The sequence below is a fragment of the Sciurus carolinensis genome, chromosome 7, assembly GCF_902686445.1.
Source record: "Sciurus carolinensis chromosome 7, mSciCar1.2, whole genome shotgun sequence".
NCBI classification, from domain to species: Eukaryota; Metazoa; Chordata; class Mammalia; order Rodentia; family Sciuridae; genus Sciurus; species Sciurus carolinensis.
Window position 1 is genome coordinate 150088184 of NC_062219.1, and position 12583 is coordinate 150100766.

Below are 12583 nucleotides of genomic sequence, written 5' to 3' on the forward strand. Positions count from 1 at the left end.
AGCAGACGCTCCACCACTGAGCTACTGCCCTAGACCTGTGTGTTGGATTTTTGTGTCTTAGAATACATGTATTAAAATGCAGGCAGATTGGTAATTGGAGGGACAAACTGTCCCCAGGGAAGGCTGAACCAGCTTGTATCCCATCCACCAACGTAGAGGGTGCCTGCTTTCTCCACTCTCAAACTCGGCAGAACCAGTGCTCTTGGCAGTTTTGCCCGTGGTGGCCTTGCTGGTGACACTAGATGGGACCTTGTGTCTGTTCCTTCGTTATTCCTGTTGCTGCTCCACTGCTGTTACTGCCACTGGCCAGCGTTATTGAATGTTTTATGTGTCAAATAGTTTTAAGTACTTTACGTGAATTTCACTGATTTACACTCCACTGTCCCTCTGAAGTGGGTGTGATTATCGTCCTGTTTTATAGATAATGAAAGATAATAGGTAAGCACATAGAAGCCCCTTGGCTCCCATTTGCATTTCTCTTGCTGTTTTTTGTTCACAAGGCTATTTATAGTTTTCTTATTGAGTTATTGGAACCTCCAGGGAATTGTAGATACTGGGCTTTCTCTGGTGTATGTGGGTAGTAAAGATTTTTCCCCTAGTTTTGTCTTTTTTCTTGTAACTTTTTATATGATGTGTTCTCCTCTGTAGAGTTGTATTCATTCCATAGGTATAACCACACTGTTTACTGTTTGTGGGTTTGGTGGCTTGCTTTGAAAAAAAAACTTTCCTAATCCCTAAAGTATAGCAGTATTCTCCTGTGTTTTCTTCTTGACTTCATGATTTCATTATTTTGATCTGTAACTTCCTTGGAAGGGTGTGTGTTTCAAAGATCTGACTTCATGGTTTTCCCATTTACACAAGCGCTCCTCCTGAATGGTGCAGGCTGCTTCTTGATTCCAAATCCACTTTCACCATATTAAAGTGTGCATGTGTGTGTGCGAGAGCATATACATGTGCACGTGAGCGTGTGTGCGCACACGAGTGTGTCCACCTGCCTGAGCACCCTGTGGTCTGCAGCAGTCCTTCTGCTCTGCTCTGTGGACCTCTGGGTCTCTTCCTACAGATACAGCACACTGCTTCAAGTGCAGTAGCTTTGTGGTCTGTATTGTTATAAAAAGGGAAAATCCACCCCCCTCATACTTTTTCCAGTAAAATTACGGTTTTCATTAATATTATACTTTCTGCATTTTTACAGATTGGGGCTCCTCTCCCGTCTCATGTGAATCTAGGTAATAAGGAAGTTGAACACTGCCTACCTACTCTTGGAGGGCATTTCTCTGGGCTGGGAATGGCAGAAAGCATTTTGTGTGCATTATTCCTCTAGTTCAGCAGCCCTACAGGGCTGGTGCCGACGTCCTCATTTCTGGATGAGGACAGTGAGGCCACTGGTTGACACCTTTGTCCAAGGCTGCACTTCTGAACATGGTAACCAGAATTCCAAACTAAGGCTGGGTGATTTTTTTTTTTTTTTTTTTTTTTTTTTTTGACCTTAACCCCTGGGCTTTCTTGGAACCCTTTGGCCCTTGTGCTTCCTGGACACGGAGTCTTCTCCCAGGACAAGGACAGGCCCTGTCCTGCGGCGGTGAGTGGCATTGGCAGAGTCGAGTTTACCCTGCAAAGCAGACAACCTAACAAGACCTCCGCTAAGGATTTACACATGGGGCAGCAAGATGTGAAAAGCTGGGCCTTGCCAGGGAGACTTGTTCAGACTTAGGACACGAGTCCAGGTGGGACTGCAACGTGAAATTCAAGTGACGTGGCAGATAGATTGATCAGGTGCTGCTGTTTATGCACGAGGCTGCTGAACCCTCCCTGGCCCCATCAGGAAAGTGGGTCTAGGTGTGGTTTGCAAGACAGGTGCCCTCCCTATTTGTGAGTTCCATATCTATGGATGCAACCCACAGGATCCAAAATATTAACAAAATACTGTGCATTCTAAATATGGACAGACTTTTCATTTTTTCCCTGAACAATACAGGTAACAACTTCCTGCATAGCATTTGTATTGGGTATTATAAGTAATGCAGAATAATTGAAAGTACCCAGGAGGAAGCACCCAGGTTATAAGCAACTGCCACACCATTTTGCACAAGGGAATTGAGCATCATTGGATTTTGGTGTCCCGCAGGGTGAGGCAGTCCTGCGACCATTCTCCCATGACTACCTAGGATGATTAAGCCAAGGTAACAGAGTAGGGAGCTGCCTGGCAGGAGAAGCCACACACACCCTGCCCCGGGAGTTTTCTACCTCTTTCTACCTCGAAGAAAACGCAACATGTGGTAGCAGTCTGGTGGAGGAACAGGTCTCTGTAGATCGTGAGGTCTCCAGCTCCTCTGGAGAGGAGCATTTAGTGGGGGCATTATTCATGTGCATTTAAATCAATCATCCTGAGCATCTAAGCCGGCTCTTCCCCTCAGGTGGTTGCCTCCTGATTTAGATTCTCTGGTGCCTTCTGTTGGTTCTTATGGGTGAACATCCGGAAAGTAATTTTCTTGGGAGGACTTTGAAGACTGCCTCCCAAACAGAAGGCCCACTGAGCTCCCACCAGGAGCCTTGGAAAACTAATCCTATTTATTAGTAGTAGTATATTGATTCTGTGTGTAAAATGGACCCAGAGGCCTGTGACAATGAGTCCATTTGAAATTATAATCTAAAATATCTAACTGAATGGCTGCAGAAATACCACTCTAGAATATAAATGATTAAGCGCTTAGTGAATTTCTCATGTGCAAATAATTAATTAGCAAGTTTGTTTTCGTATACTAAGTCCTTTAATATACCTTTTCTTCGGTAGAAATTAGGGGAATTAAATCTTTATAAAGGCATAGTTTCACTTATGCCTTATAAAAATGTGGCTGTTTTGCTGTTCATTTATTTATCGTTCCCATCACCCGATCTTGTCTTGTACAATAGAAGACACCTGATCGAAGACTTCTCGCTTCTCCTGCGTGGCTACATTCTTAATTTTGTGAAAGCCTAGAGGGTTTCCTTCTAGATTGAAGGGTAAATGAATCATTATTTGTCATTTATTTAGCGTGTTTCTTACGTCTGCGGTCATGGTTGAAATGCCTGCTGTGTCCCCAGTCCTCCTGTTGACGGTGTCTGATCACCTGGTGTTGCTGTGGGACTGTGGCTACATGTGGTGGCCACCGGTGCCTGTGACCCCGAAGTCTTGGCCTGGCCTCAGCCCGCTGGGTTCTCCCTCCTGCCCAGGGCTTAAGCTCGAGCTCAGCTCATCCGTTAGCCCCTTTTCTCTACATTTCTTTAAAAACACGCTTGCACTTCTTGCTTTCCACCCCCTCCGCCTCCTTTACAACTGCCCCAGCATCCTGGCTTTTTCCATTCTTGACAAATGATCTGTCCACTGTAACCGTAGCCCTGCTGTGCTGATACCTGTTGAAATTAGACCTAGAATCTAAATGTGGCTTCATGAATCTATGGGCAAGACATTTTTCTCTTCAAATAGTCTGGTCTGTTGGCGCCCAAAGCCACCTATCAGCAGCTTCTCCACTGTGATGTTGGGGGAAGAAACTGGGGGTGCTGTGAGTCTGGAAGTGGTTTAGAACTGGAAGTTTCTACATAAGGCAGGGTCACCTGTTTTGGATTCAGTTTGGTTTTGCATCTATGGTGAAGGAGAGTTCTCCCTACTGCTTTCTGCCTCCCCCAAACATGCAGAACTGACTTCTTATCATGGCAGAGGAATCATGACCCCTCCCTGTGTCTGCTCCTAGAGCTACTCCTGCCCCCAATGAGACTTGGAGACCCAAAGATTAAGTTTCATTTATGCTCTTGACTGAGTCACCCAAACACTTCATATGTGGCCCTTTTTCTCTTAGAAGTTCAGAACAATAATGTGGTTCTGAAACTAATACAAAGTACAGGTCCATGACAAAGGTGACTCAGTTCATGCTGCATGCAGGCCAGACTGGAGGGCCAGTATTTGCATCATGTACTGAGGGGATGGGAGGCTGCTCCAAGCCACAGGCACTTGCTGTGGCCATTGAGTTCTTGGGACTTGGGAGAAGTTTTGCAGCTGCTGGGTGCTGGGACTCTGCTCTCTGCCCTTCGGCACCTCACTGAACAGCCTCGCTGAGACTGGCACTGCGGAGCACTGTTATTTCCAAGTTAAACAGCATCAAACATTTAGTGGCCCTGCCACACACACACAGGTGAGGGGTGTGGCTCAGGGCTCGGACTTTGGAATTACTTGAGTTTAAAACCTCACAGACTGGGAGCTCAGGGTGACTTACTTCACTTTTCTGGATCTGAGCGTCCTCATCCGTAACATGGGGCAATTAATGACCTACTCTCGGCCGAAGGGGTGAGCTTAGTATGCTCCGGAACGTGCGGGGCGCAGAAGGCTGACTCCTCTTGTGTATGGCTCTCAAGCAGAGAGAGAGCGGGCCGCAACACTGAACCTGAACAGCAGCACAGCTTTCCCTAGATAAAGAGAACAAGAGGCACGTTAGGATGACAGACAGTTTATTTTAATTATCCTGTAAGTTTATTTAGGATAGTTTTGGTCAGCATGGATGTAGTGCAGATTTTGTTGCAGTGTTTCATTTGAAGCTACCCTGCAATGGTATTTTAAATATTTCTAAGAGTTCGGACTATATAATTGCCAGGGCAGATCTGAGTTATTAAAGGACCTCTTGGATCGGTCACTTTCCAGTGGGGACATTTATGTTCCCCAAGTGATTTGGCAATGCCTGGAGACATTTTTGGTTGTCCTAACTGGGGAGGGGAGGTGCTGCTGGCATCTGTAGGGGGAGCCCAGGGATGCTGTTACACATCCTGCAGTGCACAGGTCACCCCCTTCAGACACAGCTGACCCCAGTGTCCATGCACAGATTCCCCTCCATCTGCAGTTTCACTTTTCATACTTCCATTACCTTCATTCCAAAATCAGATGGAAAATTCCAGAAATAAACAGTTCATAAGTTTTCATTCACACACCACTGGAGTCATGTGTTGGACTCTCACACCTCCTGTGGCCCGTCCCTGCTGCCCACCCCTTGGTCACTCAGTGGACACCCCAGTTCCCACCCGACCCCAGCTTTGTGGTGCTTGCTCCTGTTGGAGTAGCCCTGATTCTAGTGAATGGGCTCAAGACACAAAAGTGACATTGCTGACAGTCTGGGTTTGCCTAAGAGAAGCTGTGAAGTAGAAAGGTGAAAGTTCCCTGCTCAGTAAAGGAAGAAGAACAAAGTCTGCTGAGGGGTAGAGCGAGAGTGAGTCTTCTACCTGTGAAATGGCGGCGAAGGAAAACGCCTCGCTAGTTTGCTGTCGCACCTCAGACTGCAAAAGACCTGTCTGCATGGTCGTGTTCAGATGGAAGGACAAGCACCCGGGCCCGGAGTGCACGCCTGCAATGGTATTTTGCAGGCTGAGGAGGAGGATCACAGTCCAAAGCCAGCCCCAGCAAGTGGGCAAGGCCCTCAGCAACCTAGTGACACACTGTCTCTAAATAAAATATAAAAAGGGCTGGGGATGTGGGCACTGGTTAAGCACCCCTGAGTTCAATCCCTGATACCCCCCCAAAAAAAGAAGAAAAAGGCATCAGAGTTGTGGGTGGGACGCGTGGAAAGAACAGGTGTTCTGACCGATGACCACATCGTGTTGCCCCAGAAAGCATCAGCTTATATCTTGACCCTGACCTAGACATTGACCACCAATGAGGGATGGCCAGACTCGGGTGGACCAGGACAGAGAGAACATTCCTATAACTCACGGTCAATACTGGCTGTAGTTTAATATTAGTCACGGTTGATCACTTAGGTGCCTGATTTACAGAGTGAGCTGTGTCGTGGGTTGTATGTTCAGAAGATTGCGGAATGGATAGGGTTCTGTCCATCTTTGTGTTCAAGTGTGCACAGGGGCCGGGGTCTTGGGATGCATCCCCCATGACACAGGGCGGCAGTTAGGAGCCTTACTGGAGTGGGGTACTCTTCCTGCTGCAGGCGATCTTTGCCTGTCAAAGTCCTGAAAATCTAAGGGAGGAGGAAGCTGGGGAGTGAACCATTCTCTTCTTCCATGTTGTTTGAGGTGTATAGAACTCTGAGAGCAAATCAGAAATTCTTCTCAGCAGTCTTTCCCTGTACCATGACCCTTACTGAGGCTTCAGTGGCCGTGAGTGCTCAACAGTGGAGACTTACGAATGAGACGTGTTTCTTACTACATTTTTTTTTTTTTAAGTGGTGCTGGGGATTGAACCCAGGGCCTTGTGCATGCGAGGCAAGCACTCTACCAACTGAGCGATATCCCTGGCCCTTCTTACTGTATTTTAATTGTTTTTTTTCTATACAGATAATACATGGGTTTGTTCTTATAAGTTGATTCCTGGGGGAATTTTAATATTTGTTTTTAAGCTATTTTATTTCTTTGCAATCAAGCAACCCTAACTGCAATGAACTGTTAGTTATTAATACATGTGTCCTCTATGTTAAGAGGGTAGGCTGTTCTAATCAGTCCTGCGTGGAGCATTCTGCAGTTGATTGAATTTAAAACAAGAGTTTTATTTCAAATGTGAATTCTTTTAAATTCTCATTTTGCTGACTTTTTTTCTATTTTGGAATATTGAGAGAGTTGCCAGATAAAATATAGTACACCAAGTTCAATTGGAATTTCAGATAAACAACAAAAAATCTTTTTATTAAGTAAGTAGTACCATCCAGTATTTAAGATAAATCTATTGTAAAAACAAAAATTGTCATTTGTCTGAAGTTCTAATGTAATGTTCTGTGATTTTACTTGCTACATCTGAGAACCCTAAAGACAGGGCTCAGAGTAACTGGGAAAACCCAGGAAACGCCACTCCTGTGTGACATCGCCCTACACGGCTTTATCTCCTATGTGTGCTGCTCAGTAAGCAGTAAGTCTCAGAATTGGTTGCCATAAAGAAGGAAATGAATTTCTGAAGATGATTTAGAAAATCTGTTTTGCAGTCGTATTTGTTTTAGAGTTTAACTGCAATAAGCTAAAATCAGTAATCTGATGTGACATTGAGAAGTGCCATGTTCGACCCGCCACCTCCATTCCAGGGGGAACACTGGAAGGAGAGAAAGTCCTTTTTAAGGGTGGGGTTCCTGAGGGTTACCCAGAACTTTAATGAGGTGATTGGTCGCTTCACCCAACTCTTTATAAGTGGTAGAATTTACGTTAGAGCTGAGGACCTGTTAGCAAGTGGGACAGGTTGATTGCAGTATAATTAGATCAGCTTTGGAAACTGGGAGAACAACAAGAACCCCAAACAGTGAAAATCTCATTTAAAGCACAGAATTCACAGGAGTGCTGAGAAGGAGCTTGCCAGACAGGTGGCACTCTGCAGGTCTCTCCCAGTGGCTGAGGACACCAGGATGCCTCCTTGGGGAGGAAAGCAGCTGTCACCGGATGTAGGCAACTCTACACCTTTGTGGTACGGATGAGCCCGCTGCAGAGTCCAGCTACCTATAGCCACCTCAACGATGTCTGGCCCTGACATGGGGTGCTGCCCACATAGGCCCTCCAGGCCGGCCCAGGTCATAAGCCTGTGAACTCCTTTTCCAGCCAGAGCCTGGGAGCTGAGGGTGGTCTCTCCTGGCAGCTCTGCCCTGCACTTTCCTCCCTGGTGCCCGCCGCACACCACAGCAGCCTGGGTCGGGGAGTCGCTGCCCCAGGGACAGCCCTCGCCCCGGGGGGGATGGAAGCCATGGGTGTTCCAGATGCTTCCCGGGAAGCCCCTGTTACCTCCGGCCCTGGCCTTGTTCAGACCCCCTCGGCGATGCCCCTCCATTGCCTGTACGCAGGCTCCCATCGTGGTCTGTCCCTGCTCTTGGAAACACCTGGGTGTAGACACCTCCTGTTGTTTAGGTCAGCAGGGCTGCTGTGGCAGAACAGCACAGAGTCGGGGGCTTAGGCCTCAGAAGTTCATTCTCTCACCCTTCTGGAGCCTGGAGGTCCAAGATCAAGGTGTGGGCCGGCCCCCTTTCTCTCCTTGGCCTTCGGAGAGGGCTGATCCAGCCCGCGGCACTCATGAAGAACTCGATCTGAAATGTAAGCTGCCTCGACATGATTAGTTGGCCTCCAGATTGTGTTGGTTTCACAGAGCTTTTCTGTTTTTCTAAAGTCCACCCGTCTCTAGGCGCTGGGGAGATGGGTCTGTCACGCCAGCCGGCCAGCCCCCACGTCAGGCGGGCAGCCTCTGCGGCTCCAGGGAAGACCTGGACGGAGAGCTCTCGCAGGCCCGAAGTGGCTGCATGTCACGTGAGAAGACAAGACCATGAGGCGTGTGTCACCGGGGGACCCTTCAGGCCTGCTTGACACGAGCCGAGCGACACAGTCCAACAGAGACGGAGGGGACGGTGCTCCGGGGTGGAAGTCGTCACCGAGGCCGTGGTGGAGGGAGATGATCCGTGGAGCAGCGTCTGCCCTGGAGTTCTGGCCGGATCAGAGGCGGGTTGAGGGAGGAGGGCCAGGCAGCGGCCTGGAGCTGAGCGAGCTGGGCAGCTTCCCACCGCCAGCCCTCTGCCTGGGCCAAGTGCTGCCCAGGTGGCCGGCCCAGTCTTCCCGCTGTGGGCTTGGTCCTGTCATCCTGACTCTGCTGTCCCCTCAGAAGAGCCCTTGCTCGTGTCCACCACTTGTGCCCTGTATCCTGAACATTCTCCGCTGTTTGAAGTTCAGCCCTCACGTTCACCCAGCTCCCGGAATGTTACCAGACCCCGGCTGTTCTGTGAGGCTGGCCTTGGATTTGGAAGGTTCCTTGAAGCTGCCTGAGCCTCTTCCCAGGGATTTTTTTTTAAATTCAGACTCTTACCTATTGGCTTAGTTAAATCCACATATTCGCGGAGTCTGTGCGCTGTGCTGATGAGATCTCAGGACTCAAATGAATCAGACCTCACCCGGATCACAGAGCAGTTCCGCAGTCCAGGTTCTTTACGTGAATCTCTGTGGAATGAAGGTACTCCTTTACTGCCCTCCAACTGGAACCTAGCTTCACCTGTCATTAGGAATGTCAGTGGTAACCCGCAGATTGTGACTTCGGCACCCACAGGAATCATAGGTGTCCCATCACACGTTACATTTGCTGCCTTTGGGACCTTCGGATTCTGCTCATGCTCATCACGACTTCAGGATGACAGTAATTTTTTAAAATGTTGTTTATATCCATCATTTCAAAACTACAGTTTTTGACCCGCGACTGAGTCTTTTTATTTATGTACTGAAACACATCGCTGCGTCCTACATTTCTCTGATTGGGAATGGGTGTATTTCGGTTCAGAGGGTTTCTTTTGGAACCCTGTGTATTTTATTTTAGATATATGGGGATGTTAAGTTGAGAAGGGCCCATAGTCCTCACCAGAAGCCAGAAGGGGTCCATGGCACAGAAAGGCTGAGTGTCCTCGGAACCTGGGGGAAGAGGCCCTGTCACCTGTGTCATCTGTCTTAACCTGTGTCTGTGAGGATGGCCATCAGAAGGTAGCCCTGCCCGTGTCCTGGGGCTGCTGCCTCCCTGTGAACCCCCTCCACATCTCTTAATTTCAGGGTGGATCTTTTGAGAGAGGTCCTTCTTGGGGGTTGCTTGGAAGAGGACTCACCTTCTCAGGACTGTAAGAGGACATCGCAGGGTTTGACTGAGCGGGAAAATCCTGGGACAGCTGGTCAAAACAGGTCTGTGCCGCCTGGTGGGAGGGACAGTGCTTTCCAAATGATCTTTTGGTTAAGACCTTAATTAAAAACAGCCTCAATTCATTTGTGGCAAACATTTATTAAAGGAAAATAACCACGAGCAAATCCATGTTGTTGTCTAAAAAAAGAAGTGCCCCTGTGAGAGTCAGAGGCTTGAAATCTGGTGAACTTCACACAGCGGGGCCGAGAAACCGGACCGGTCTTAGCAGTGACGTCTGGGTAATCTCTCAGACCTGGGAATCTCTGAACTTGAATGCTAGGATTTGTGGCTTAGATGTGGTGTACACCGATGCCACGGCAGGAGGAGAAAGATGGACAATACCTCTTGGTTTCTTTTCTGCTGTGCTGCGAAAGTCTCAGACCCAGGGGCGGCATCTAAACGTAATGGGACTTTTCACCCTTACTGAAAGCATCTTGTTTGCTCTCTGTAAACTGTAGAGAGAAGCAGGTTTCTCTTAAAATGCTTTGACAAGGTAAACTGGTGCACAGTAGCGCTGTGCTTCCTTTTCTTAAGAACCAGAAGGGGAAATGGGCAGCTGAGTGTTTTCCCCCTGCTGCTGGTTCCCTGCCTGTGTCTGATGATGCTCCTGACCACCCTTGGTGTGGACAGGCACCAGGGGCTGCACCACAGGCAGCCCTGAGCAGAGAGGGACCGGCTCCAGGCCTCACCATCAGGGAGAAGGGATCAGGAGCACAGGGCAGAACCCAGGGCACCAGCCCCAGTGGGTGCCACCAGCCCAGTGGGCATGGTCCTGTACAAGTGAGGTCCTGCTGCATTATTTAGGCATACTTCACATTGATTTTTATCTGTTGTTCCCAGCAGCTGCTCTTTGAAGTCATTTGGAGGTGTTTCCATTTTACAGAGGCAGAACTCGAGGCCCGGTGGGTTATAACGTGCCCACAGTTGTGTGAAACCATCAGGCTTCTTGTCGTGGGAGACTTCACGAATACTGCTTGGCCTTTTGATTTGATAGTGGAACCAGACCACTTCAGAATAATAAAGGGTGGAGAAGGTTATGAACCAATGTGTTAACTTCTTAAAAAGAGGGAACAATAAGCATTACTAAAATTAATTGAGTTACTGAACACACCATAATTAAAGGGCTGCAGGAGGTAAGAGTAGGTTCTTTTTGTTATATAATAATAGTACTAGTAGTAAGTAGTAGCAATAATAATAATAACGACCATTATTATTAGGGCTCTTTCCTGGCTTCTTGTCCCTCCCCATCTCTCCTGGGAAAAGAACTTTTCCAAACTAAAAACCTAAAGAATTGTCTTTATGGGAGAGTTGCTTGGCTTAACCCTTAGCGTATTTGCGTTGGAGTGAGATTCTAAGTTTCCCCTCCTCTGCCTCTGTGTGCTAGAACATTTCCCACATTAGAAGCCCCATTTTCCTAATCCTAACCCTGAACACTTCCAAGGCAGGCTGGGCGCAATGGCGCACGCCTGTGATACCAGCGGCTGAGGCAGGAGGATTGCGAGTTCAAAACCAGTTTCAGCGACTTAGTGAGGCCCTAAGCAATTTAACTAGACTGTGTCTCAAAATAAAATATAAAGGATGTGGGGTGGGGGCGCTGGGGATGTGGCTCAGTGGTTAAGTGGCCCTGGGTTCAATCCCACACCCCCCCCTACACACACACACAAAATTGCCAGGCAGGAGTAGAAAGCATAAAGACAGACAGACACTTCTTGTGATTTAGGCTGTGGAATTCCAGTAAGTTTCTAATATGAAGAGTTTTGCAAAAGCATAACAGTTGGGTCCATTTGGGGAGCAGGAATATCTTCCATTCCTTTTTAAACAGCAAAGATGAGAATTCCTAGGTGAGACATCCCATGGAGGGACAAAGTCTCTTGGTAGGTATAGCCCTCATGGAACTCGAGGCAACTCAGGTGACCTGGGATCTGAGCAAAATTCAGTAGCTTTGGAAATGATCCATGCCAAAGGAGTGGCTTTTGCTTCCTGGTCCAGGGCAGGCCTACTCTGTCATCTTATTCCAATATCCTCGATCTGTCCAAAGGGTATGAAAACGGGCTGATGCCCATCGAGCGTGGGAATGGAACTAAGCAATGTGATAACCCATAGGAAGCACTAAACCATTCCAGAGCAAGTTCACCCTGTAGCACGTAGGTCTTGTCTTCCTGATGGAGTTGGGCAAAAGTTGTTGGAAAGCACTTTGGAACGAAGCCTTCCTTTAGTTAAGGAGAATGGAAAACCATTGAGCTGGAGAGGTGTCCAGTACCCAGAAGAGGAAGAAAACCAACTGCTCCATTCTGAGTGCACCTGAAGCCACCAAGACTCAGTCAGCTTGATGTGGAAGGGACATGGGTGAAGCCCTACTCCATTGTTTTCCCAAGAGAAGTTCCTTGCCTGGGATCAGGTAGGACCAGTGGGAAGCAGCTTTCTTCCTCACCACCTTCCCAGACCTGAAGCTGCTTGGAGGTGAGATTTATTTTGTGACACGTCTGACTCGGAGGCTATTCGCGATGGTGAGCCACAGGTTTGCCTGGGTAACGTGATATTTTTTATTTGCTTTAAGTTAACTTTAGCCTTTAGCATGGTGTGACGGAAAGGGCAGTAAACTTGGATCCAGAAGGGCTGGTTCGAGTTTCACTTTGACATGAGTTCTGCTTGGGCGATGGGGTGGATGCTGCTCTCACCCAGCTCACAGGCTTTGTGAAGAGTAGAAAGTGCTCCATAAAACACAGGGCGTCCATCTCATGTTTTGGGTGGTCAGCTACAAGGACGAACCGGTTTTTAAATTCCAGATACTCTGATTTGCATGATCTTGCACGTTCTTAGGACACTTCTCTGAGTCCATTTCCTTTGGGAATGTCTCGGTGTAGAGAGCCGTAGGATCTCCCGCGGGGCTTTGTCAGAAGCAGGCACACCTTAAACCCCACGCCCAGCACGTTTGTGGGT

At 48.1% G+C, this 12583-nt stretch overlaps 1 protein-coding gene across 6 annotated transcripts in view; it reads left to right on the top strand.

Moving 5' to 3' along the window:
- E2f3 (E2F transcription factor 3) overlaps positions 1–12583 on the top strand; it is a 69016-nt gene that overhangs the window by 16245 nt on the left and 40188 nt on the right. Inside the window, exon 1 of one of the 6 annotated variants that reach the window (XM_047558763.1) lies at positions 12063–12150. The exons of the other annotated variants lie outside the window; for them this stretch is intronic. Coding sequence (XP_047414719.1) covers positions 12148–12150 — 3 coding nt within the window. The 5' untranslated portion in view covers positions 12063–12147. Of the gene's footprint in view, positions 1–12062; positions 12151–12583 lie in introns of those variants that run through there. 6 annotated transcript variants of the gene reach the window in all.